The 25,939-nt window shown below is 41.1% G+C and overlaps 4 protein-coding genes across 5 annotated transcripts; 1 reads left to right on the forward strand and 3 right to left on the reverse strand.

The window, feature by feature from the left end:
• Window positions 1-473: 473 nt before the first annotated feature.
• LOC108033962 (protein FAM107B) lies at window positions 474-18,439 on the forward strand. 2 transcript variants are annotated; one of them, XM_017108668.3, is made up of 3 exons: window positions 474-1,222; window positions 17,690-17,891; window positions 17,968-18,439. In XM_017108668.3, the coding sequence occupies exons 2-3, from the start codon at window positions 17,740-17,742 to the stop codon at window positions 18,245-18,247; spliced, it is 432 nt and encodes a 143-aa protein (XP_016964157.1). In that variant the 5' UTR covers window positions 474-1,222; window positions 17,690-17,739; the 3' UTR covers window positions 18,248-18,439. The 2 variants fall into 2 exon arrangements, with proteins under 2 accessions (XP_016964157.1, XP_016964156.1); XM_017108667.3 differs by lacking the exon at window positions 474-1,222 and adding an exon at window positions 14,357-14,679.
• Window positions 18,440-18,855: 416 nt separating this feature from the next.
• LOC108033961 (uncharacterized) lies at window positions 18,856-20,775 on the reverse strand. The gene is made up of 5 exons (XM_017108666.3): window positions 19,954-20,775; window positions 19,659-19,831; window positions 19,506-19,594; window positions 19,095-19,406; window positions 18,856-19,038 (listed from the first exon to the last, which is right to left on the reverse strand). Exons 1-5 carry the CDS (start codon window positions 20,709-20,711, stop codon window positions 18,904-18,906), a joined length of 1,467 nt encoding a protein of 488 aa, XP_016964155.1. The 5' UTR covers window positions 20,712-20,775; the 3' UTR covers window positions 18,856-18,903.
• A 536-nt stretch (window positions 20,776-21,311) lies between these two features.
• LOC108033501 (uncharacterized) lies at window positions 21,312-22,029 on the reverse strand. Its single transcript, XM_017107843.2, has 3 exons — window positions 21,790-22,029; window positions 21,554-21,730; window positions 21,312-21,491 (listed from the first exon to the last, which is right to left on the reverse strand). The coding sequence occupies exons 1-3, from the start codon at window positions 22,027-22,029 to the stop codon at window positions 21,312-21,314; spliced, it is 597 nt and encodes a 198-aa protein (XP_016963332.1).
• A 1,168-nt stretch (window positions 22,030-23,197) lies between these two features.
• Window positions 23,198-23,961, reverse strand: LOC108033536 (uncharacterized). The gene is made up of 3 exons (XM_017107881.2): window positions 23,722-23,961; window positions 23,482-23,658; window positions 23,198-23,421 (listed from the first exon to the last, which is right to left on the reverse strand). The coding sequence occupies exons 1-3, from the start codon at window positions 23,959-23,961 to the stop codon at window positions 23,242-23,244; spliced, it is 597 nt and encodes a 198-aa protein (XP_016963370.1). The 3' UTR covers window positions 23,198-23,241.
• Window positions 23,962-25,939: the final 1,978 nt, after the last annotated feature.

The raw sequence follows: 25,939 nt of genomic DNA on the forward strand, positions 1-25,939 counted from the left end.
AAGTTTGAAAATACCCATATACCATACATATTTTGAGCAAAAATAACGAATTTATTTTCATAGATAAGCTATAATTTAGCTGCTTTAAAGGTATTATTTTTTAGATTTTTGAAAATGAGAAAGAGTTGCTTGTAAGACATTCTACCATAAAAAGTTTAAAACTTAAATTCTAGTTTTATAAAATTAAACATTGTTTTTGATTACATAAGCCTTATGCATACTTATACACTAAGAATGTGAGCAATAAAAAATTAATATCCATATCAAATCTCGCATTCCTATTGATGTATTTAATAGTTTTACTACATCACGTTTGAGTCCCAACTGTCAGCTACAAAATAGCTGAAAATATCCGAAATGCAACACTGAGAGAGAGCGCGTAAATGTTGCAAGAGAGCCGGGCAACATGCCGCTGGCAACATGGAAGAAATCTATAAAAGCAAGTGCGCACCGCACAGTCCGTAATTTTTCGAGCAAAAAAACTAACGAAAAACTGGAAGACGTCGGGAACCGATTTGTCGCGCCTAATAACACGAAATGAAATTTGGTTTCACGAAAGGCAAATACTTATGTGATGATATGTCAGTGTAAGCTTAGCGTACGGTCCTCAATCTCGGTTTCGAACGGCTGGCGGCGGAAATAGCGATAGAGCCGCGCCAACACAATAAATCAGGCAGAAAATCGGATTTGCAAGCTTGGGAAGAAAATCAAGGAGAAAAAGACGCCAGCAGCTTCCTCGGATTGTTTTGTTGTTGTTTTCGGTTCGTCAGAGTGTGTGCGTCGTGTGTGTGTGCGTCTGTTTTCCAGCAAAGTCAAAGTCGTCGAAGCTGCTGCAAGAAACGTGAAATGCAAATTGTGAAAAAAAAAATTGCAAAAGATACAACAAGCAACTATAACCGCAAACACACGGCCAACGCAACAATAACAGAGGCAACAACAAAACGGTCTCGCGTGTATTGAAAAATTGCATTGCAAATTGCCCCAGCAGCCAGCAGTAGCAATAACAACAACGCGAGATTGCGCGCCAAAAGCGAAAGAAACAAAAGGATTGCACATAAACAAACCGAAAAAGCAGAAGCAGCTGAGCGCCAGAGAGGGACAGCGAAAAATCAAAACACCGTCGAGAGGCAGAAATTCCTGTTTATCCACCTCCACCTCCACCACCCCCAGCCCCGGCGACGGGACCTCACCACACTCTGAGCAGGCTCTTGTGGCATTCGTGGTGAGTTGGCACGTCTTTCGGTATTTCGCTTCGTCTTTTTTTCGCATACTTGTCCTTCCTCCGATTTGCTGAATGTCCTGCTGAAATCTGCTGTAAAAAACATTTGGCAAAAGTGCAAAAGTCAAGGCCCCCGTTCAATGACTACGCTTCTGACTTGCGCCTCTTTGACCTTTGTGCAGAAAGTAACCCGCAAATGTGCAAAAAATTTAGCTCAACCATCGAGAGTCCTTGATTTTTGAGGCACAGTGGTTGTCGTAGGTTCCCGATATGTAATATATTCGCAATTTAGTCTGAAGATAAAGTTATCTGAAATCAAGTTTTTCAGAATAACATACAGCTGTTTTTAAAGTTTTAATATTATTTAAAGTTTAAATTATATTTAAATATATCAATAATATTTGATTAGTTCTTAGAAAAAACTATTTACAACCAACCTTGGTTTGGTTGGTTTTTATATTATATTATCTTTCAGTCTAAAGTGAAGTTATCTGAAACAAAGTTTTTCAGAATAACATTTTGCTGTTTTGAAAAGTTCAAAAGCATTTCAACCAAAAATATATAAGTTCTTAGAAAAATCATTTATAACGAAGAATTTACTCAATCCCCTTGACGGCCATCTGCAATCCCTGGGCAATTGAGCAATTTGAATATATTCCTGTATATGGTGCAATATGCGATTTGAAATATGCGCAATAAAACAAAGGGTACTCAATGCTGATTAATGCACTGTGACGAAATGGGAAAAAACTGGCGATTCCAATAATATGCGCAAATGTCGAATGAAGTCAGGTAGAAAAGAGCCAGATTCCGACTGCTAACAACCCCGAACAAGATTACGTGCCTTCCCTCCTGTCACGGGAATCGTACGGCGTCGAGTTACCTTGAGAATCGAGAACCCAAAACCGATAGTGTGTGGCGAATTCTGGAATGCGATTCGAGCATTTGGACCCGAACCGGGCTCACAAACCGGCTTGGTGGCGTAATCCCAAAAACCGGATTGGTCACCGTAGATCCTTGTCTTCTAATAATCTTTCCTGTTTAACGCTATGAACCGGATATAATATATTAAGTGATATTGATCCCTAGCAGGGGTTATTTTTAACTAAAGATCTCACTATTTGAGATAAAAAAGAAACGTCTAAATGGGGACTTAAGAAATGAGCCTGGTTTACTAATAATACTAAGATATAGCTGGTTTTTAAGGTCATATTTCCTTCTTTGTGGTTCTTCAAACCCTGTTTTGATAGTTACTTATAGGTAATACAGACCGGTATCTGAGCCATCCCGAATCACATTAATAAGTATTGTGTTTTCTAATCGTCTGCGGACGTGCCGCCATAAACTCCCAGCCTAATTACCCGCCCATTTTCGCACTTATCCCATTATCTACTTTACACCAGTGTGTCATCGACGACGGGACGAGAGACACTACCAATGACCGCCTGGGAACGGAACGAAAAGCTGATAAGCAAACACTTATGTCAGCTCGAGACGCGAGTTGAGCCAAGCCCCGAAAACCAATAAAGTGGCATAAAAAATCGGGGGCAATTGCGATTAGAGCCCGGTTTAAGTCCACTGTGCCACGACCTCGCGGCATCTGCGTCTGCGTCTGTCCCGGTAATCAAACGTCTAGACACATTCCGTCCGTCGCTTGCAGCTTCTTTGGGCACCGACAACAGCCACCCCTTCCAGCCTGCAGCCGGAGCAGCCTCCTGACCACCGACCTCCCTGCCAACTGGCTAAAAGGGCTCCCTACCTACAGTAGAACTTCTCATGGGCGAATTAAGGAGTAGAAAAATTTGTAACAAGAAGGGCACTCTAAGTAAATCTCTTTTAAAGTTACATTTCAAATGGAATCATACTAAATTCTATGGATTTGAAAGATTTAAAAAATATTTCATGAAGACTTAAGAAATATATATATTTTATATTTTAAAATAAATATTGTTTAAAACAAAATGTCAAAAATTTAACTCTTTTTTATGGTTTTGAATATATATTATTTCAGATTAAATAATAATGTGCAAATCAAACTTTTAAATATTGAAATACAAATTACAAACTGCTTTGTCTAAAACAAAATGTCCCAAATTTAAGTGTTATAAAAATTGCTTTGAATATATATATTATTTTAGATTAAATAATAATGTGCAAATCAAAATTTTCAAAATTACAATACAAACGAAAAACTGCTTTGTTGAAAACAAAATGTCCACATTTTAAATAAATATTACGAATTGTTTTGAAAAAATGAATGTTTTAGAATGAATAATAATGTGCAAAACAAAATTTCCAAAATTGAAACACAAGTTACAAACTGCTTTGAATCAGCATCGGTGCACTTGGTCACGATGAACTCATTGGAACCCAAATGAATTCCGAATGACACTTAGGGAGTTTCCCCTGTGCCTGGGCCTATACAAACAAACAGTAGACACCGAAAACACACTCGTACATAATCCCGTTTTATTGCGCGGCCTGCGAGGCTGGAGACAGAGAGAGAAGCGGGATAAACAGGAGACATGGAGAGGTCCTTATTTCGTTTTTTGCCCTTTTCACTCCCCTGGGAACCAAGAACTGGGACCCGACTACTCGAGAACCCGAGAATGCAGTACGGCAAACACTCAGCTCGCGCTCAATCATCATGAAAATAGCTCGGAACGCTCGTAAATTACAAAACCATGGTTTTATTTGTCAAAATTTGAAACTTATTTGAACAGGCGCCGAGGAACTCCAGCAGCAGGCAGCGGACTTGTCGAATCGGGTTTGTTTGTGGGTTTCTCTCGTTCTTTTCGCTTTTGTTTTGTTCATATCGTTTCGTTGTGTTCGTGATTAGCATGTCCATGGGTGCCGTCTCACTCGCTCGCGTGGCGGGGAGGGTAGGTGGGCTCCAGGCCCTTTCGGACCCTCTCTTCGGTCGCCCTCTCCCGCTTCCTCGCCGGGTGTACCGACTCTTATGTCCCAACTATACATAGGTACATATGTACCATATGTACCATATAGCGCTTCACATTTCACTTGATTTTTATCTATAAATTTCTAATTACTGGCTGTTTTGTTGTCCTCTTGGGATTACTAACCCTCTCCTCGTCACATGGTGGCTGCCCATTCGGGTTGGGTTAATGATTGATAAATTGTCACTGATGAGCTCAGACACCTAAAAAAAAACGGAAAATATTAACCGCGATTGCAGGCTATTAATCTTGGCTTGATTGATGGACCATCTGAATCCCCTGACACATCAAAATTTGTTGATGAAGTGAGCGTACTGCAATCCCAGCAGATGTTGAGTATTTAAATTTTGCACAGATGGTCCTTAAAGATTTTTAAGTAATACCATTTAACTGCTTAATCTCATTCCATGTATATTCCTACATTCAATTCATGGTCATGCACAGTGCCTGAGCAACAAGCTCCAAATTTATCGCCATTGCCGCAGATAATTCTTTTTTGCGCTTTACATTTGTTTGCTCAAACTGCGATTAGGTCAACTACATAGCATGTAAATGCCAATTCAAAGCACATTCCCATTTCTGGTATTCGCTTCCCATTTGGATTAGATTTGCAAAAAAAAAACACACAAAAAGTAGGCAGCAAGGTCACACAACCGAGCTATCAAAGCACAAAGAACAGAGGAAACGGGTCGAACACGCTTCGCAAATACTCTTCATAACATTTTCAAAATACATTCTTTATTACCCAAACTATTATTTATTTTATAACTTAAAAAGGCATTATGAATGATATCCTTGTAATTTTTGTGTATTCTTTATAGCATTGTTAAACATCGATAAAATAGTTGTTCACTCCTCCCTTTAAATACATGTACGTGGCTCATCCTGGGCGACTTTTAACTCCAATTTGCCTCCTCTCCGAGTTATCTAAAAGAAGTAGATAACCTAGTTATCTTATCTTTTGTATGAAGATTAGCTAAGCAAAGTTTGTTGGCATATAGCAAAACTCAAGCAAATCGTACGGATTTGTGGATATATCGCCCGTAGTACTCGTACAAAGGGTAAAATAGGAGCAATCAGGCGCTGGGTGAATGAATGAAAAGTTTTTGACTCTTGGGGGTGGGGCCATGATTGTGTGGCGGGGTGAAAATCAGAAGGGGCGTCGGCGGCCATGTGCTTGATACGTAATCATCGCGCTCTGTGTTGTTGCTTTGCTACGCCACAGAAATAGCCATTTGTGTACGTTTTGCTCATGTTTTTGTTGTTTTTTCGGTTGCCATGCGACTCCTTATTTGGGCATGTTTTGCGTGGAGATTTGAGTGCGCGTAATTCGCGAGCTTGATAAGCTGGCTCCCCGAAAAGAGCCACAACTCCTGCAAAACTCTGCGAAGAAAGGAGGGAGCCAGAGATAAGATCAGGTTTTTGCACTGATCAAGGCAATCACAGGGGAGCTTGGCTGTGCTAAACCGATTTGTCGTGATGATTTGAGGGATTTTCATTACGTTCATCTTCATTTTACCTGCAATCATTTTTCCGGGAGCCCAAAACTATTTATAAGTTTCATAAGTAATGACGGGGCCAGGCATTTGGGAACTTTAAACCCTGAGCTTGGACTGTAATGTTCGACTTGGGGGAAGTTGGACTGTATGACCAAAAGCGGATGAGCAACTGAAGCGGTCGTAGTCAGTGATTATAATTACGATTCCGGCTTATGCAATTCATCATTATGGCCACAATTTGCCCAAGCGACAACCAACAACTCCGGCAACGAATGCAACAACCAACTGCAATTGAATCGCGTTTGGAAATGAATCTACGTGCCCCCACCGCTGAGGGGGGGCAACCCGAACCCGAGTGGCTCGAAAATATAAAAAGTGAAAACTCGTTTTCCTTTCTGCGATTACTGTGCGTCCGGCGTTGTTGCTCTTGTTTCTTGTAGTTGGATTGTTTTATTGCATTATGTCTTGGATTTGACTTTGACTTTTCAACCGCGGCAGGCCGTCGACAGTCGAATTGTCTTGTTTTCCACCATCTTCATCGCGTTGGGTTGCCTATACTTTGTGGCGATCTCGTCATCGGTCACAGTCACAACCGCAGTCACAGTGTGCCGAATCGCATTGAATATGGAAATTGGTTACACCACCCAACACGGTCTGTCTGGCGATCCACAGGTGCTATCTTCAAGGTCGATCTATGGTTACCCCTTGGTGATTTTGTGGGTTAACCAATTAACAATGTTATCAACCTGCAAGTTAGTGTTGAAGTCAGCTAACAACGAGTGAACACTTGTTGTGGCAATGTAGGTTGAGACATCCAGAAATATAAATAAAAGTTTGTATAAGTCATCAATGAGTAATTCTCGGTTAGCTTGACTAACAGTTAAAAATATTAAAAAACACATTAAAAAAATGTGTATACCCAAAATTCCAATACAATTTGTTTTACCTTATTCCTCTAAAAAAATTATACAGCCAAACAAATATATTTTTAAAATGTATAATCATAGGGTAATTCTCGGTTATGTTGACTAACAGTTAAAAATATGAAGTATTAATAAAAAAAGTATATCTAAAACAATTTGTTTTACAATTTACAATCACTAAGTAGTTCTCGGTTATGTTGGCTACCCGTAAAAATATTATAAAATACTTTTAAAAAAATGTGTATACCCAAACAAGTTTCTTTTTCCAATTTACAATCAATATGTAATTCTCGGTTATGTTAACTAACAGTTAAAAATAGTACATTACATTTAAAAAAGTAAGTGTATGCTCAACATTTCTTTTCAATCAAAATAAAAACAAAATTGTGCAACTGCATAAAATTGCATTAAATTTCCACTGGCTCGCCCATGGGAAAATTGAATTATCTAACAGGCGTAATTGACAGTTTACTGCAATTCATCGCACATTGAGCACTTCTGCGGGGTGATAATTGCATTAACAGCTGTGGATAATTTTGCAGGCCCCACTGTGACGGAGCCACCCCCAGTGGTGTGCCACACATTTGTTTGGCTCCCTGCCATTGGCAACCCCGTGACGCACTTCCCCATCCCCAAAATTGGGGGTACCTCATCTTATTTTGTTGCTGTTGTTGTTGTGTGTGTGTGTGTTGACTTTCCACCACCCACATCCAACCGCCCCCACTTCGTACAGCAACAATTGCAGGCACATGAAGTGCAATGACGCGAGGCCTTTTATGGGCAGGGAAAAGTGGAGAAAATGGGCAAAAGTGCGGAGAAAAGAGCAGAGAGCACGGGGCCAGACACAAACACAACAGCCCCAAACACGCACTTGAGAAAGAGACACAGCCGACGGGGGGAAAGAGAGAGGGCGAGAGCCTGGTCCGATTTGCCACTTCGCGCTGCTCATTTTGATGGTTTCCTGTGAACATTTTTGATATTTCAATGAAGAAACTTGTTGCATGCGGTACAAAATGGGCGAAAAAACGACAAAACAATAAAAACACCATAAGAGAGCCTTAAAGAGAGAGAATAATGGGAAAGGAGACCAAGAAAAAACAGAGAAATAACCAGAAGTAATTGTAAATTCTTTCGAATCCCTTCGGGTGACGTCAGCTTTCAAGATATGGTCGTATTTAATGGATTCGATGGGAAGTTTTTATCTCAATTTGGCAAAAACTGAATTATTGTATTCTCTGCTGACATTTGTTATTAAATAAATGGGTTTGAAGTCTCTTTTAAGTTACTTGTTTATTTTTATTTATTACTTATTTTTATTACCATGTCAATCTTTATTTTATTATAAAATTTCTTTAACAATTTGATCTATTTAAATTTCTATAAAATGTAAATAGATAAATGGAAATAAAACAATTAAATAAATAAATATTTTTTTTAACCATTAAAGTTTCCTAATTTTCAGACTTAAAATGTAAGTGATATTATTTTCCCCTGTTCCAATCTCAATCAAAGCCGTACAACTACAGTTTCCTCTATAAATCTTCTTTGATTGAAGCTGCTTATGCAAATTTGTTTTACTTTCCTCTGATTGGTTCCATTTGATTTCTTTCGCTTCGCACAGCTTGTTCCGTTTCCGCAACCGATTGATTTGTTGTTGTTGGGGTCTTAATGGAGTTATCAAATAATAAAAAAATTCAATTGAGGTTTTTTACGAGTTCGGCTAGGCAAATGATTTCGCTCGGTCATGGAAGATAAGCGAGTGTAAAAAGAGTGAAAGGCTCGGAATGCTTTTAACGCTTTTAATTGTTTTTAGCTCTTTTTAACACACATTTTTATACGTTGAGCGCAGCAATTTCTTCAGCCTCTGATGGCTTATATAAAATTATTTAAACTCTTTTTGAGTTGCCTGAAATGATTATTACTGTCTGCGAGCGCGTGAAATGTTTTTGTTTTTCTGTCTTGATTGGCTAATTTGATGTTTGTTGCTTTGGCCATTGTTGCTACTGGCTTTTCGGCCTGTCAAGGCCATTTTGTTGTAATGCTCATTTACACGCATTATGATTTAAAGCCATGTCTTGTTAAGTTGCCGCCGCCGTCTGAAAAGGTGTTTTCCAGGGGGTGGGGCTGCATTGTGTCGATTGCATATTAACTAATCACCTTACGACCCCATTCGATAAAAGGCAGCCAAAGCATTCGATTTTAATGATCCTCCAATTATGTCATAAAATCACATATAATATTCGTATGGTATCAGATTTTGGGTTGAATATGATTGGGATGAAGTCAGCAGCCGTGATACTACGGCTATTTTAAGAATCTTATTCACAGATTTAGAAATGGACTTGAATGAGCTTTACATTTATTAATAACGAAAACGAACCTAATACAACGGTGTTGCCAAAAACACAGTATAGTAATTTATTCCAAATAGCTAAGTCAAATTGGGTTAATAGTTAGGTAATTATAAGCCGAAATGGGAAATGATTTATACAACCTTATAAGCGAGTAAAGGAATTAAATTTATTTTTAGATCTTTTTGGTCAAATTTTGCTAAATTAATATTAAACAAAATTTTGTTTTGTAGTTTCTCTCCCTTCTCTTTCTAGAATCTCTAAGCAAAATAGCTTATTACTTGAAAAGTTTTCTTAGAACTTAGAACTTTCCATAAAGAAATTCTTTGCATGTGCTCCGTTAAGTACCAATAAAATACGCAAAATAATCTTTAAACATTCCATTCGAAAATGGAAGCATAAAATCTAATGATATTTACGCAAAACAGCTAAAAGTTTTACGTATCTGGCCCCAAAAGTTTTTAATAGTTTTCAGCGTTACCCCTATAAAAATACTCTTTTATGATTTCTTGAATTCTTCAGATAGCAAGATAAGTTTAGATAAGAATTAAACTGACGTCGGCGCTTAATGCTAATTCATGGCCAAATATTTGCCTTACTATAATCGCATATCCCCCAAAAGAACTCGAGACTATTAAGATACATCAAGAAGTACAATTTCCATAAAGCTCCGAAAACAAAAGCGGTGAAATGAAGAGCAATCATAAAAATGTTTATTAAATTTATTTCATTTGGTTTTCGTTGTTGTCCCAGCTATTATTATTCCGGCTGATAAGCGTTTTGCACCCGCATGGCTATAAGTTCAGAATTTTTAGCTTGATTGGCTCGATGCGGGATTTCGATTACGAAATTCTTTTAATGGACTCGCTCAGCGCCCTCCTGCACTGGTACCCAGTGATGTGGGATACAGGGGTATGCTTCCTATATTATTCACTACAAAAATTTACAAGTATGTTAGAGAAATATACATCTATATGTATTATACAAAGTGTAAACAATATTAAATGTATTTTTCTTCTTAGCTACAAAATAAAAAAGGATTTTATATGTAATATAATATTTTATTTAAAAAGATCTCCACATATTTTGTATTATACCTTTAAAGATTTAAACCACTGAGTATTCATCATTCGAATCTGTTGGAGCATTTCTTTCTAGTTGTTCGAACTATAAACGTTTCCGACTCGCGGCAAAAACAAATTTTCTGTTTATTGTTCAAAAATTCTGTCTGTGGTGTGGGGTCGGTTAAATTGTTTGTGTTATTGTTTATGAGGAATGCTGTATTCGGAATGCCACATGTGTGGGGCTGCTGAGTTGCTCTTTTGCTTTGTTTATAAGGCAAATCGCTGTTTAGATTTAGAAACGCACTAAATGCCTGGGTTCCGATTTCTTGGAATAGTTCGCGGTTTGGGGCCAGAACGAGTTCCAGGGAAAGGTCAGTTTTTCAGGGAGTTGTACTGGGAGTTTGTCAGGCCGTTTTACAGGGAGTTTTTCACAACGTTTCCCCCGATTCCCAGTAACCATTTTGAGTCCCGTTGCCAGGTTGTATTTTTCGAGGCTTTCCCATTGCGCAATGCCAACTGTTGTCGGTCCGTGGACTTTGACTGGGCTTTGACTGGTTTTTTATTTTTTATTTCGGTATTTATGTCCACTTGTCAAGCCGCTTAGCCAAAAAGCAAAAATAAAAGAGAAAAAAATGCAAGAAATTAAACTGAAAATTGTTATTAAAAGCGCGTACAACGCGACAAACGATGTCGACGCGGAAAATTAGTGGCTGCCGCTGAATGAATGACTGAATGAGTGACTGAATGGGTGACTGAATGAGTGACTGAAGCGGACAGTTTCGGGTGGAGCGGCGATGAGGGGGCGGGGCAGGTGAAAGCCGGTAAGCCACTTTGCAGCTGGGGAATGACTGACTTACATTGCCGAATGCCTGTGGCCACTTGGACGACTTCCTGTGGCTGCATCTCCCACTGGGTGATTGACCACAGAACCGAAAGAAAACAAGAAACAGCAGGCGGCGGGGGCGTGGCAGATTAGCTAATGTCATGACTCACCTGCCGGATAATTAGCGGTGGGCGAGCGGCTCAAACGGCCGACTAAACGTGGCCAATAAATTCTGACACGCCATTAAAATTAAAGAAAAAGAAATAGGTTTTGCCAAGGTAGGGGGCGTAGGGCTTGTTGAAAAAGAGTGAACTTCAGAAGAAATGGGGGTGGTGGCGGCAAGTTAATAGAAATAGCCTTGCGTGTTCTCTGTTGGCAGACAAACACAAGCCAATGTGGCAAACACAAATAAATAGTAAATATAAAATTTCTATGACTAACACGCGCCTTTAACGAGCCAAAAGCTATTGGGCTTACTTCGCTGAAACAGCAATTGCGTTTCATGAAGGTCTGAAGGTGGGAAGGATTGGGAAAGACAGGCCAGGAAAAATAAGAAATATTTAGAAAAGTAGAATGGAAAATTTCTCATTTGCTTATAAGTTTGTAAAGATTATAATAAATGTTATATATTTACTTACCAAATAAAAAAGATAATAGCTAAAATTGCAGTAAATACTTAAATTTCCCCTTGAATTTTCTCCCCAATCTAATGACCACACAAACCAAACAGCTATTTGCAACTTTCTAGTTCGGACATAAAAGACAATTCCAAAGTTCTTGAAAAATTGTCATACTTTGGTTTGCTGTAAACGAGTTGGAACGCATTAAAAAGTGACTTAAATCCAGTTGAGGGGTATAAGAACTTTTAACTATAAATTCTCACCATACACAAATTTGCTTTTAGCCAAAACACAAGTTGGCTACTTTGTTTATTGAACTGTTTTGGCCTGTTTCTATTTTTGCTATTTCTGGCCTGGTTGGCCCAATATTTACAGCCGGCAAACACACTCACTTTGTGGTAAGCAAATAGATTAAACCAACCCCATTTTTATATTGCCCTCCCTGAAGTAGGGGAAACTCCTGTAGAAATTAGCAAGGCAACCTCTTAACCCCTGACCACACGCACAGCTGATTAACCCACAACCATCTAGGGAAAGACACACGACGAGCCCCCCTAGCAGAAACACAATACCCAAAGCTTTGGGGGAATATTCATGCATTCTAGGGTTAGAGGGAATTAGGGGGAGGCTTGGGTGGTTTTTGTTAGAGACATCCGATGTTTTGTTTGCCGACTTTTGCTGCCATTTCTGCTATCCTGTTGAAAAATCAGGGAAATCTATTTATTGATGTTTTTCGCACGGACCCCGGGCGAGAGCGAGCGTGGGAGAGAACGGGGGTTCCCCAAGGGTCGATGAATATATGACACACACAGAAGGAGAAGGTATGCAGAGCGGGAAAGAGACGCCGAATGCAGTGCTTGTTGGGTTGACAAAAGCTCAGAAGACAACTTAAAGCTTCCTGCACACGGAGAAATCGGGGGTTGTTATCTTTGGTTGAGCCTTACGATAGCCTCATATTTTAAAAACTTTAAAAATATAAAATAAACAGCAAAAAATAAAACCCATACCTTCCTCTGATCTTTTAGATTTTATTTATAAACAAGTTTATCTTTAATTTTATTTAAAAAATTTTAAAGTAAATGAATTTCTTCGGGAAGCAATGTTAATTTGTTTTAATGTATCTTCCCGCTGTGTAGACAGCTTTCACCATCTCGTGCCCGCTCCTTGCACTGTCCTCTCGCTCACTCTGTCGCCATCTCTGTCTTATCCTGCTGCTGACGTCATAGCTCCTGTTTGGCGACTCCTGTTGCTCCTGTTTGCCATCCAGCCTGTGGCCTTTGCTGCTCGCCGGTTGATTTGAGGCGGAGTATTTGAGTTAGAGTTGCTCAATGGCGGGCTCCCGGTTCCGCCCCTTTGGGCCCACCACCTCTCCACCCCCTGAACCAGCCGCCCATCTGAAAACCTCCCCGGCACTTGCGACTGGAGAAATACTGGAGTGGCTGCAACTTCCCCTGCCGAAGGTCCTTTTTTTCGTAGTGTCCTGGATTGTCTGGCGTCCAAGAAGTTGCTCCACGTCTTAGACTTCCATCTTGCGAAGGGGTCGGAAAATGCGGCTGAAGGGGCCACGGGGCCGCCGCTTTGTTTGTGTTGTGTGTGGAGCGGCCATTTTCTCCATGGAGCCAATTAGCACCAGGCGGCCAGGAAGCGGAAGCTGGAAAACACTCGCCTTTGGCTGTCGATTTTCCATTTTCTTCCCCAGGAGCAGGCTGCCGATGCGATGCTCCTACAGAATCCCCGAGAGATGGATGTACAGGAGCAGAAAAAGAGAACGAGAGAGTGAAGCTTCCGGAAAAGCTTCGGCCGGTAGGAGGCAGAATCCCCCACCCTCTGCACTCACTCTCCTCCCTTCGGGGCCTTTGTTATCCTGCACACGTGTGTCCTTTATGCAGACGGGCGGTGGCGTCGGGTCAAGGCTGCCGCCCCCAGCTGCCACTGCCAAATGCCACATCCAACATGCAACATCCTTGTGCCAGCTGACATAATGCGCTAGAACAGAAAGGGTATCGTAAATCAAAGCCCTGCCTTGGAATTGCACATCAATTTAAAAAAATTTTTAAAATATAAATAATAAAAGTATATATTTATATTTATATACTTTTATTATTTATATTTTCAGAATTGCACATCAATTTAAAAAAAAATTTTAAAATATAAATATAAGTTACATTTATTTTGTTAATATATCCTTTTATTTTATTTATTTACCACTTGTTGCAGAAAGTGTTTTTTCTTAGAGATCTTCTATTTTATAATATTTAAAGTTATGTTATTGTTAACAAAATTGCAAGTTGAAAAACCAATTTACTAATTTGATTGATATATATTTTATAAAAATGTGAAAGTAGTGCGTCTGTAGCTTCGCCTTGGTACGTGCTGGTTAGTTATAACTTGATAATATAGGGCTCATACGAGCTGTCTGCTGGCATTTGGGGGCTAGGGTTTTTGATTGAGAACAAAGAGCTTTCACTTTTTGAAGGATTTAATCCGTTTTGGCTTTAGTTCGCCGCTGGCTACGTTTCGTTCTAGGTATTCCGTTCTGTTCGTGGCTGAAATGCATATCTGGGTCAGCTGTTTGCTGGCCGCTTGCTCGGCTTGCATAAGCCAGTGCGGCGGCACAAAAAAACCCCTTTCAGCCCCAACCCCAAACCCAGCCCAGTTTGCCAACCCTGCCGTGTTTGGTTAGCTGCTGCAAATGAGGAAGCCTAAAATAGCGAGCCAAACGCGTTACGTGTTGGCGTTGCACTGCACAAAGTTGCTGCAGCAGCAGCAGCAGCAGAAGCAGCAACAGCAACGGCAACGGCAGCAACATCAGCAGCAGCAGCAATCGATTGCAGGGGTCCGGTTACCAACATTTTCCTTCTCGACTCGCAGTTTTTAGCCGTTTGTTGCGTTGATAAGAACGTCGAGGAAAGCGAAAGTGTCTATACACAGAAAGTTAAGATGTGAACCACCAGCAACACCTCAGCTGTCAAACAAAAACCAGCTAAACGCAGCAACACTCGATTGTTTCGGCCTTAAAAATTAGGAAACCACAAAATTCTCAGATATTTAGAAAAAATTCAAGTGTGTTGTTTATAAAAAAAAAAATATAAATATAAATATAAATCCAGAAAAAATACAGTTATCATTAGTTACCCATTTGGCCGAAAATAAGTTGCTAAAATGCAGCGACCCTCGCCGAATATCTCCAGCAACATCATGAACCGCATGTCCATCTTTGAAAGTGAGTCAAGACGAGGCTGCCGCGTGAATAATTCATTCGCTTATGTATTCACACATTCGTGCATTTATTCATCACTCTATTCAAGCCATTCTTATAGGCAGACAAAAGAGGTGCACACTTTTCAGAGTCAGTGAAATCGTGGCCATCTCTTTTTGTTTTGGTTTTCCACAGACTCGGCTTTCGGCGATGGTGTAAAGTGATTAAGTACTGCCACTGAACACGGGTAAAAGTGTAGAAAATTCGGAAAGACATGCCAGCACACATGGCTGATAAGGCTGAAAGAGGTCAAAGGTCTTTGGGTTGGTAAGAAACACGCCGAACTGTGTATAATATGTCTTTAGTCTTTAAAGGAATTTAAAGTAAGAGCTTTAAGACGGGCTTACTTAATTTAACTAATTTATTTATCATGAACACTATTGTTAGGTAGAGTTATAACCATATTTCCGGGGCCCATTCGATTTCGAAACCTGCTACTTGAGAGCCAGAAAATTGCCTTCGCCCTTCGCTGTGCATATCTCCCGATCTGAGCTAGTTAACCCCCATGACAATGGTTGCCTTTAACTGTGCTGTCATGGCTTGTTGGTCCCCTAACCCGGTTAAGTGGATAGGCTGCCTTCGAAGAAAACTTTCGTTTGCAACCGCACTTGATAATAATTCAGAGCCCTATGCCATATCATAAATTGCCGGCACAATGCACTGCAGTGTTGTCTTGATTTATGTGGCTTAGAGTGGGTCGCCTCCGGTCATTCGGTGAAAACAAATTGCATACAATTAGCCTGGGTGGAGTGGTCGTCTGTCCACGGGGTTGTGTCTTCGACTGGCTCCCTTTTGGAGACCCGACCGTTTATTTCATTTGCGTTAATCTCACACCCAAACCCCACAGCACATGTGCAACTCATTAACCCACATGCAAGCGAGTTGCGCACCATTTTCTAACCGAGTGTGGGGCGTGTGGGGGTTAAGGAGGGGTCTGCCGCGTCGAACCACTCGATTGCGCAAGTGAAAACTTGTTGTACGACGATGGACATCGCAAGTGAAGTGAAGCTCCGTCTGGAACTGATTGAAATACCCTCGCCCCTTTGGGTATTCCAGTTTGGAAGAAAGGTTAACAATCCTTCAGTTTTAAACGGAAATATCTAATCATTTATCAAGGGAACATTTTTTTAACCTCTTAGAACACCTTGTGTCTGTTGCATTTCCTAGAATCAACTCAATTTCCTTTGCCTAGGGTGTTAGACACTTCCACACAAAAAAGATACTTCCTCCATGTGTTCTTCCATTTCCCTGCCAAGTTGATTGGGTCATTCCAAGCCAAACTATCAGAATAGCCCGCTCCAGACAGCGCTCAAAATGTAGATGCAAATTACGAGCTCAGAGCCGGCGAATGCAAAATGTTATTTGAAATCGAAGAAAAATCAATCAAAACGGCTTTGCATACGATTTCCGATTGGGCCACATATGGGGCGAATTGATTAGCATAATGCAGTCGCTGATAAAGCTGGTTTTGTCATCTTTTGCCCGAGGGCTTCAAAATGTCAAAGGTTTAGCCCCGCAGACCGGCGTTTTCATGGCCATTAGCGTACAAATCCTGAATGTTTTTCCATTGAATCAACCATAATTTAGTTGGATTGTCCGAAATGACTCTGATGAAATTGATTGATTGATTGTCGGACGCGAACTTCGAGCGGAGCTGCCAATTAAGGTTGGTTAACCCTCTCGAAGAAATGTTGAGACTCGTGTGAACTAGTTTGCCAATTTATAGTATGTTGTTCGAGTGATTTGGAAGTATTGTTAGTGGTTTAATGGAGATGTTTGCAATTAAATCTTCAGTATTTCGAATTTTTATTTATTTTTATCAAGTGCTTTAACTGACCGACTTTCAGTGTTTATTTATTTATTCGCCAGAGTTTATTTGAACTAAGCTGAAAATAAAACAATGACCCACTTCTTGGGACTTCAGCTTAAGTCCCTGCACTAAAATCCATCATAAGAGCTCAAAATACAATTTTATATATATAATTATTGTATATTTGGCCTTAGGCCATACCTATTAAGATGCAATCGTTGCACTTGTTTAATGTATCTGATTTATACAAATTTAATGCCACTTGGATTGCGACTTTTTTGGCACAGTTTCCTGGTGCTCCAGTCAGCAAATTCTGCTCAAAACTGTACCCACTGAACTTATTGCGATTTTCATCTCGGCTGCGAAGCCATTTTAGCCATGTCATTGCCCTTTCAGCGCCTTTTCTTTTTTATTCATTTTCACTTCGGCCCTTATCATCGGCTATTAATCTAGTTCAGGTTTTGGGCTTCGAGCTACTAACTAGTTCGCCGCGATGTGGGTTAATATGATGGGTGAACAAAAGAAGTTCGTCGCTGGTGACGGCTCGGAAAAATTCACAAAAAGAGCTGAAGAACCAGAACGAGAAGAATACAGTCGGAAAGAACTTTACCGCTGACTTGAATCGAGTCTCTGTTCCTCTGCTCATAATTCTTTTTTACGGTTTTACAGCTGTTGTTGCTGGCCTTTTTTATTTTTTTTTTTTTGTAATAACAAATTGACAATGACATGAATGGGGAGAAATATTTAACCTTAATAAACGGCGAAGACAACGTTGCTTTGGACGTCTTTTGTTTGGCTCTGTTGGATTCTCGAGCGGTTGTTGTGTGCATTGTTGGGTGGTTAAGGCCCGAACTGATTTGTGAGGGGAAGGCCAAGTGCCAATTAAACTTTGGCACAGTCAAACAAGGGGACAGCGTCCAGATATACACTGGAGAAATGAAATTTTGCATTTTTATGGCAATTTAAAGATATGAGGTTGCCGGTAATAAAAGGTGCACACTTTGTATAGCATGGTATAATAAAAACATCTTTATCTTAAGTGTGTCTTGTTAAAAACATATTTATTCATAAATATTCACAAATATTTTTTTCCGTGCAGTCGACGCCTGGGAAAGAATGCGAATCCATTCACTAATCGTTCAATTCTCTGCATCCATCTTTCAGATACGGCATTCAGGCACAGTCTGGCGGAGCCTGAGAACGCGGACGGAACGATGATGTCCATGACCAGCTCCCCGCCGGCCACGCCCACTGGCGTCCAGACGGACTCCGACGGGCTGATCCTGCCCAAGAAGCTCATCAATCCCTGCATGGAGAACATCGACCGCAAGGAACTGCATCGGGAGCTTAAGTTCAATGCCAGAGTGTGAGTAGAAGAATGAAATATCAAAATATAGAAAGAAAGAAAATGATCTAATTTGAAATTTCCCTAACTATTTTAGTGGCAAGAGCGTGCTTAACCAAAAATCGGAGCTGCAACGTGCCTACGATAAGCAGAAGGAGCGGCATGCCGCTGCCGAGCAGCACTCCCCGGATGCGGAGATCGTTGGCGGCATTCCGGGACTCAAGGGAGAACTCGGCCGTGTGATCATGGAGCGGGCGCAGAAGCACGAGGCGGCGGCCCAGAAGCAGGATCAGGAGGAGGCCGAGGAGCGGCAGTACGTGAACCCCGAGTATCTGAACGTGAGGGCCAAGCTGCGCACGGCGCACGCCAACAACTAAGGAGCGGCCCACTCGGATTACCCTCATCCTATAATCCTCAGCACTTGATTTATGTTTAGTTTTAGCAACAGACCTAACCAAATTGTGTGGAAGGAAACCATGTGTTTTATGTGTTAACTTTGTGAGCGGTTTTCATTTTGATATTATGCAAAACTAGTTGGTTATTATAATTAAAGTTTACTCCTAGCCTAAGCCATTTAATTGTTTAGTCTGTTAGTCCGTATTAATAATCTAAGTTATCATTTTCTTGCGCTAATTTCGTTGTGTATAAACCATGTGTATAAAGTTTTAGTTTCTAAACGGACCCTCTTCTTCCAAATCAAACTGCAAAATTGAATATAATGTATCTAGTGTAGAGTTATGTATATGTATATCTAAAAATTAGTGAGACCGAAAATGCTGTAAACAGGGCAATGTGTTAGAAAGTAAGACAGAGAGACAGACAGAACGTGGCCGAAAGATATTTGATCTACACACATAGAACAACTATTTTATGTCAAGCAAAGAAGTTTAAACAGATTACAGAACTATATACAACATATATCTATATACAAATTTAGTTTCTGGAATTAATAAATTTTATTGTAGGCAAAAAGTTAAAAAACAAATTTCCATGTATAAACGTTATTGTATTTACAAGTGGCGATAAAGGATATTTAATTTGTTGGGGCAGGTTCATCAGTTTTATTTCGCCTCGCCAGCCTTTTTTCCAACTTAGCCTGCTTCGCTGCGGCCTTCTTCTCCTCCTTCTGTTTCGCCAGAATCCTGGACATTCTCTTCGAAGCTCGTGCCTTTGAAGAAAGATAGGTTTTTATCCGAATATATTGAAGTTTCTAGTTTCACTTACCGCCGACAAACGGGCACGTTCCTTCTCCGCCTCTTTTGCAATCTTGTCGCGCACCTCTTGGATTTTCACGTGGAAGTCCTCCACTTTTTCCTGGTATAACCTAAGGTCGTCCTTGCACTTGTTCACCTTGCTGATGGTGGCCTGCAACATATTCTCGGCCGTTTCCATGTCATCGTCGTAGGCCTGCTGGACCATGTTAATACGATTCTTGTACTGCTCAATGAGGGTCACGTACTCCAAGTGGCAGCTCCTCCACACATGCGAGTCCTTGCGTGTGAGGTCTTCAATTTTGTCCAGTTCATCGGAAAGCACCTAGGGTAAAAGGTTATGTTTTGTATGGTAATAAACATAAGGTAGGTACAAGACATCTGCAAACTAAGGTCATCTTTCACCGGTTTCAGAAGCACAAACCTTGCAGCGTAGGTAATCAATGTATTGTCCCTGCTCCACATTATTGTGGGTCCAATTGACTCTATACCGAGATTCTATGGGGCTCATGTCTAAAAAAATAAGATGTACTTCAGGTTAAGGCGCAAACTGCTCTTTTGGATTCTTAGAACTCACAGTCGATCTGGAAGCGCTCCTTATTGAGGATGCGCTGCTTGGCCACCAACTTTGGATTGTGAAATTTTCCAACGCGATTCTTCTTCTCATTCTCCTCGACCAAAGAGTCGTGCTCGGCCATTATTGTCTCGTAGGGTACGGCAATCAGCTTGTCTAGGTCCACTTGGGTGTCTCTAAGTTATTAGGATTTATAATAATAGGTAAAAGTAAATATGTAAATTTAGTAAAGGTACCGCTGATACCTAAAAGTATGCAATAACTTTTTAAAATAGAGCTCTCCGTGCTGCTGACTCACTTGAGGAGTTCCATGAAGCCATGAGGGGCACACAGATCTCTATCCTTGATCACATCGTCCAGCAGGGCCTGCACCAGACCTATTAGCTCGCCCAAGTCTACGTAGAACTTGAGGTCATCGAGCGTGGCCTCTGATTTATTCTTCTCCAGAATGTCCACATAGACGGTGTTGGTCTGCTGCTCGAAACGCTTCAGATTCTTCTTGTAGGACCAGCCGAAGATGGTGTCGTTGGGATTGGTGCCGGCCGGCGGGTATTCCCGCATCACGTTGAGGATCTCCTGCAGCTGCAGCAGCTGGTAGATGATGCACACGTTCCGGAAGTCGGATATCAGATTGGCGAAGCGCACCTTGAACATTTGGGTCGTCAACGCCGCGGAATCGCGTTGCTGGGGACTAAGTATCGACTTAGCACTGATCCTTCCGCCCATAGTGGCCCTGGCCATATAGACGGAAGCTCGTGCCGAGTAGTCCGTCTTGTACATCTTCGCCCGGAAGGCCTCGTTGGGATCCTCACTGGGGCTGCTACTGGAATCTTGGGTCATCTTCACGGCTCTAACCTCCTTTTTGGCCTCCATTACATAGGGCTCCAGCAGTTTCTTCACGAAAGCATCGTGGCACATACTTGCGGGCCTCGGCGGCAGCGGAAACAAGCTGATGATCTTCTTCCTGTACTCCTGTGGCGAGTACTTCTTAGGTTCAACGCGTCGACCTGGAGGAAAAGGGTAAGGGGAGGCCATATTAAAATGTTTTTTGTCCATATTGTCGATAATAGTTAGTGTTTCTGCAACTGATTGTGTTGACTAAGGGCCTTCAGCTCTGACGGTTTTTACTATGTAGACTTTTTAACGAAAAGCATGAATCAACACAGGTAATGCACAGTATAATAGAAATTCAATTATTAATCATATTTAAATGTTAATAACGAGCAAATGAGTAACCCGTTGTTCGCATATTAAAAAATTATTATATTCGTTGCGACTAAATTGCGACTAGTGACTAAGTTGTTAGGATAATATTTAGAAACTAACTTCCGGCTCTCGCAAAGATTATATTGTTTTAAAGTTTAATTCACAGGAAACTACTGGTTTAGAGTACGGTATATTCCCCTTAAAATACATTGGGCAAGGATTCATCCTGAGAGAGGCCTATTTTTTAATTAAAATATGTATTTTCCTTTTTTTGTATCTCTAGTGAGCGCTGAGCTCCTTCTAAAATTGTCTTTAATTTTAGCTTTTCTCCATTCATGGTTTATAAAAAACTGAAAAGGTTGCCTTCCCCATCACTGCCACATATATCGAAACTATTAAAATCATCACCCTTTTTTCTTTATTTCAAATGGATTCATTACTGAAACACAGTTAGTCTCTTACCCTTTCGATCTCTCCCCTGAACTCAAAACACAGGGATGTGGGACGCCTTTTGTTCTTTTCGTCAAAAGCTTCGATGTGGAACACCGCCTTATAGCGACCTCGGAACGAAGCTCCGTTGATGTTATTCAAGCGCAGCTGCATAACGAACGGATTAAACACCATCACGGTCTGAAATACAAATGTACTCGTATCACAAGACGAAAACCCGACGCAAACAATTTGATACCCACATCTTTTGTTGCGAGGCAGTTCCTTTTTATCTCCTCTAGGTTTGCAGCGTTTTTGAACCAGTATTTGTACCAGTACTGATCCTTGTGGTAGAAGACGGCACAAAAGTCCCGAGTGACCTGGCTTACTGCAGTCGGCTCCCAGGTGCCCCGGTTATAATGCATAATACTGAAGCGGGCCTAAAAATGAAGGTCTGACTGAGTTTCGTAGTCCACAGTTTGAGTTACGGTCAAGTTACGGAAATGCGATCGGTGCGCGGAAGACTCCATTTGACCGTGGCATTCCCCGATATATGAATGCCCTCTTCGTCCTGATCGAACACCATGTTATCCATGTTGTAGGCCTCGCTGATGCTAATCGAAGCAGGGGGTCCGTCAGTACACGGCGAGTAGACATCGGGGTCCTCGATCAGCAAATAGTAATCCGTCGCCCAGGCGCTGCCCAAGTCCACAACCAGAAATAGAAGAATCGCCCACATTTTTGTCGCTCGGAAAATGTATGTTCCGACTTTATATAGCCACTAAAATGGGCGGAACAAGTGGTTCCAATTATAGATTATTGTCGGTTATCTAGAATGTCATCACGAAAAACCACCAGTTCTGTTATTTCTAAGGTTTTCGTGTTAATATCCAGTATGGAGTAGGTCGTAAAATGTAATGTTCTAATTTGATCCAGGTGACTACTAATCCCTGGTCCGCAGGTTATTTAAAATAAATGTCACTATATTCGAATTAACAAAATAAAAACATTTACTTTTTTAACTGACATGAAGTAAACGTTCCTTCAGTCAGTATAGTTTCTAGGATTTATCTAGGTCAGATAAGTCTGGAATACGGATATCCGATCTGTGCCTGGTAAATACCAACTGACTGTAATATTCCCCGACACGTGGTCCATTTCAGCCGTCATTTCGCTTATTTCGAAGGCTTCGTTGAGTCCTAGGGAACCGGGGGGTCCTTCCGAGGACGTCGTGTATATGCCCGGATCTTCAATCAGCAGGATGTGGTCGAGCCCACAACGAGAATCAGTATACATTGTAATGCGCAACAGCATCCATGATCTGGCCTTATATACCGGGGGCCACGGAAACTAAATACGGATGTCATTAAATCTGTTTTTGGTACACATCACAGTACATTTTTTTAAATTTCAGGAATGTCAAACTTTACGCACTCTCGTTGCTAATATTTATACCGTGAGTAGCTAACATTATTTATGCCGAACGACCGTTGATCATACCTGAAATCAACCACGTCCAGCATCGGATATGACTGTATTGAATTGAATATTAATTAAGTCAATCTCATTACTAAAGTCTTGAGTAATCTCCCACACAAAAGTGGATATTTTGTTTTATTTAAAAATCAATAGATCTGAGATTAACTTTGCCGTTCAGATTAATATGATTAAACAAGTAACGCTAACGATTCTAAGACGGATGTTACTATCGAAATAATAGATTTTAACATGAAGGCTACCAGGAAATTAAAACATAAATTTAGAATTTTTAACAAAAAAGAACGCTTCAGCGAGTGCTTCGACTTTGCAACTTCAAAACCATGAAGGAAGTGCCTCGGTGACGGGCACCTCAAGTCAGTTTCATGTCCAGTGAAAATATTACAATAAAACGTATATTAAAATATTTTACATATTTAAATTTATAAGCCATTATACAAATGTGCAAACATAATTATTTCTGGATTTTCTCGGCGTCGCCTGTGACTTCAAAGCACACCGACATCGGTCGTCTCTCGTTCTTTTCGTCGAATGCCTCAAACAATAGCACGGCCTTATATCGTCCTTTTAAAGGAGCTCCCATGATGTTGTTTAGACGCGGAACTACGGTGAACGGGTTGTACACTAAAATAGTCTGAAACGAGTATGCGTTTCAAAGCAATCTTGGATCGAGTCAAAGACTATAAGTACTGACCCCTGCCGTTGAAAAGCACTTCTCCTGTATTTCTTCGCGGTTTGCAAAATTTTTAAACCAGTACTTAAACCAGAACTGATTCGGGTCGAACATAGCGGCGCAGAAGTCAGGTGTGTGGGTGTTGAATACTGTCGGCTCCCAACTGCCGCGGTTGTAGTGCAATATGCTCATTCTGGCCTTCAAGTGAATGAAATTCGGTACAGCTTTAAGTCGGGATCGGCTTGAATGGGATAGTCTTACGGAAATTCGATCTGTGCGAGGCGTAGTCCATCTGGAGGTAACGTTCCCGGAGACATGAATCCCGTCGGGGTCCATGTCAACCAACATTTCGCTGGTGTCGAAGGCATCGTTGAGTCCTTGGGAGCCGGGTGGTCCGTCCTTGCACGTCGTGTAGATGTCCGGATCATCAATCAGAAGGATGTAGTCAGTGGCAAAAATTGCGGGGGAGCCCACGACTAGAACTAACAGGGTTGTGAACATTGTGGTGCGCAAATTATCACTGATCTGGCCTTATATAGCGAATGCCAAGGGAGATAATTGCGGACTAACAACTCGTTGTGTTATCCAGGATGTCATCTTGTTCTCCCCATTGCTCCAATGCTCTGCTTTGCTTTACACTGCATTCCGGGAATATCTGTATTACAACAATGTCGTGGTCAATGTGAATCACGTCAGTAGTAAACGTTATTTTTCTGAACGATCGTTTTTTTAACCTGAAGGCAACCTCTCCCAACCTCACATTTGTGAGCTTCCAATAAATTACACTGCAAAGTTATATGATTCTTATAGTTTTGTAAAATACATATACATACATACACCCAGAGCATCCCTCCTCTTGTATGCTTTCCAATGTTTTTAAGCTTTCCAAAGTCGTGACTTTGGACACTTTCTATTATTATCCCAATCCCTAAGGTTTTTTCACTAACTTTTGTTCGGAAAAGTTATAAAATTGAAGTTAAGTTTAGGTTTGCCAGCCAAAGAAGTGGTATGTCTCAAGACTTTTTTATGAGATAGGTCTTTAAGACACTTCAATTTATATTCTTGGCCAAAGTAACTCAAGCACAGCTCATGCTATTCTCTTTAAATTACTGTTTTTTTCTTCTATGCAATTTTCTTTGCACATACTAAAATTTCGTATAATTTTCTGTAACACAACCTTCCATACCATCAGTTCAACAGCCCTTTTGAGTTATTTGCAAAGAGTAAAAAGCTGTCAAGATCAACGACATAGTTTATTATGAATTTCAAAAGAAACCATTGGTCCTACGCCTGAAATACATATGTATGTATGTGTGTTGCATGCATGACCTATTTTCCCATCACCACCCCCACCTTTTTTCCATTAACCCTGGACGTGTTCCCAATTCTTTAACCGCGCCAGCAACGAAAACAAAACACTTGCATTCCCATAATTATGGTGTGCTCTAAGCAACGGTGACTAGTGACTAGTGAAAAAACAAACTAACAGATACATGTAAATTACGACCCGTGCCTGACGTCAGTCAATGCTAACATGACTGCAGAGCAAAGGGGAGGGAGAGCTACGCCACTGGACCAACTTTAAATTGAGCTGAAACTAAAAATAGAAGTAGGTCCTAGTTCCTTGTTGCCTTATTGTTTCAAATAAGTTGTTTGTATATTTTACTTGACCTGATCAGATGAATAAAATAAGTAATCAGCCCATTTACACATTTTTTTGTGTACCGTTTACGGAATAAACAATTTACAACAACCCATCGAAGTAAATGTGTATTTATGTATAATTAAGTGTGTATAAAATATGTTTTTTTCTTTATTTTTTAAGTTGACTTTGAAAGCAAATGAAAATAATTATTATAGTTGTTTTACATCGAGCATTCACTGTATATTTACATTTACTGCTGCGATGCTCTCCAACTCTCCTTTCCTCTCTCCATCTGTTGGCGGAGCTCACACCCTCTCACTCGCTGAGGGGCTTACTGATGCTTGCTCTCCCGCTCTTTCGCTACTTATGCATAGAGCTGTGACGTACGTAGGCACCGCCACCGACTTGGGCTCACCACCACACCCGCAGACTCTGGTTGCCTGCTTTGGGGCTCCGTCGGCCTCTCTCTGTCTCTCCGGTCGGGTGCTCTGGCTGCTCGGCGACTCTGGGCGCCTGTTCCGTTGTATCGCGTAGAGGGACCTGCCTCAATGTTGCGCGTCACTTTTAGGGAGCCTACACCATAAAAATCGGTGACGCTCGGCCACTTTTTTGCGCCCTCCCAGCCCCCGACTTTCTGGCTGCTTCCTTGCTGGCGGCGGAGTTGGGCGGTCTGAGGGCGCCTGCGCGGAGTGCGCGACGCTTCGCTTTGCAGCTTTGTCGCTCGGTCGCCATTTGCGATTCCCGCTGCTCTGTCGCCAAATATGAAGAAAGCAGAATGCGCTGCAAGCAGCATGGAGATGTGTGCGGATGCTGCTTAGGAGGTGTCTGCGACTT

The sequence above is a fragment of the Drosophila biarmipes genome, chromosome 2L, assembly GCF_025231255.1.
Source record: "Drosophila biarmipes strain raj3 chromosome 2L, RU_DBia_V1.1, whole genome shotgun sequence".
Lineage (NCBI taxonomy): Eukaryota > Metazoa > Arthropoda > Insecta > Diptera > Drosophilidae > Drosophila > Drosophila biarmipes.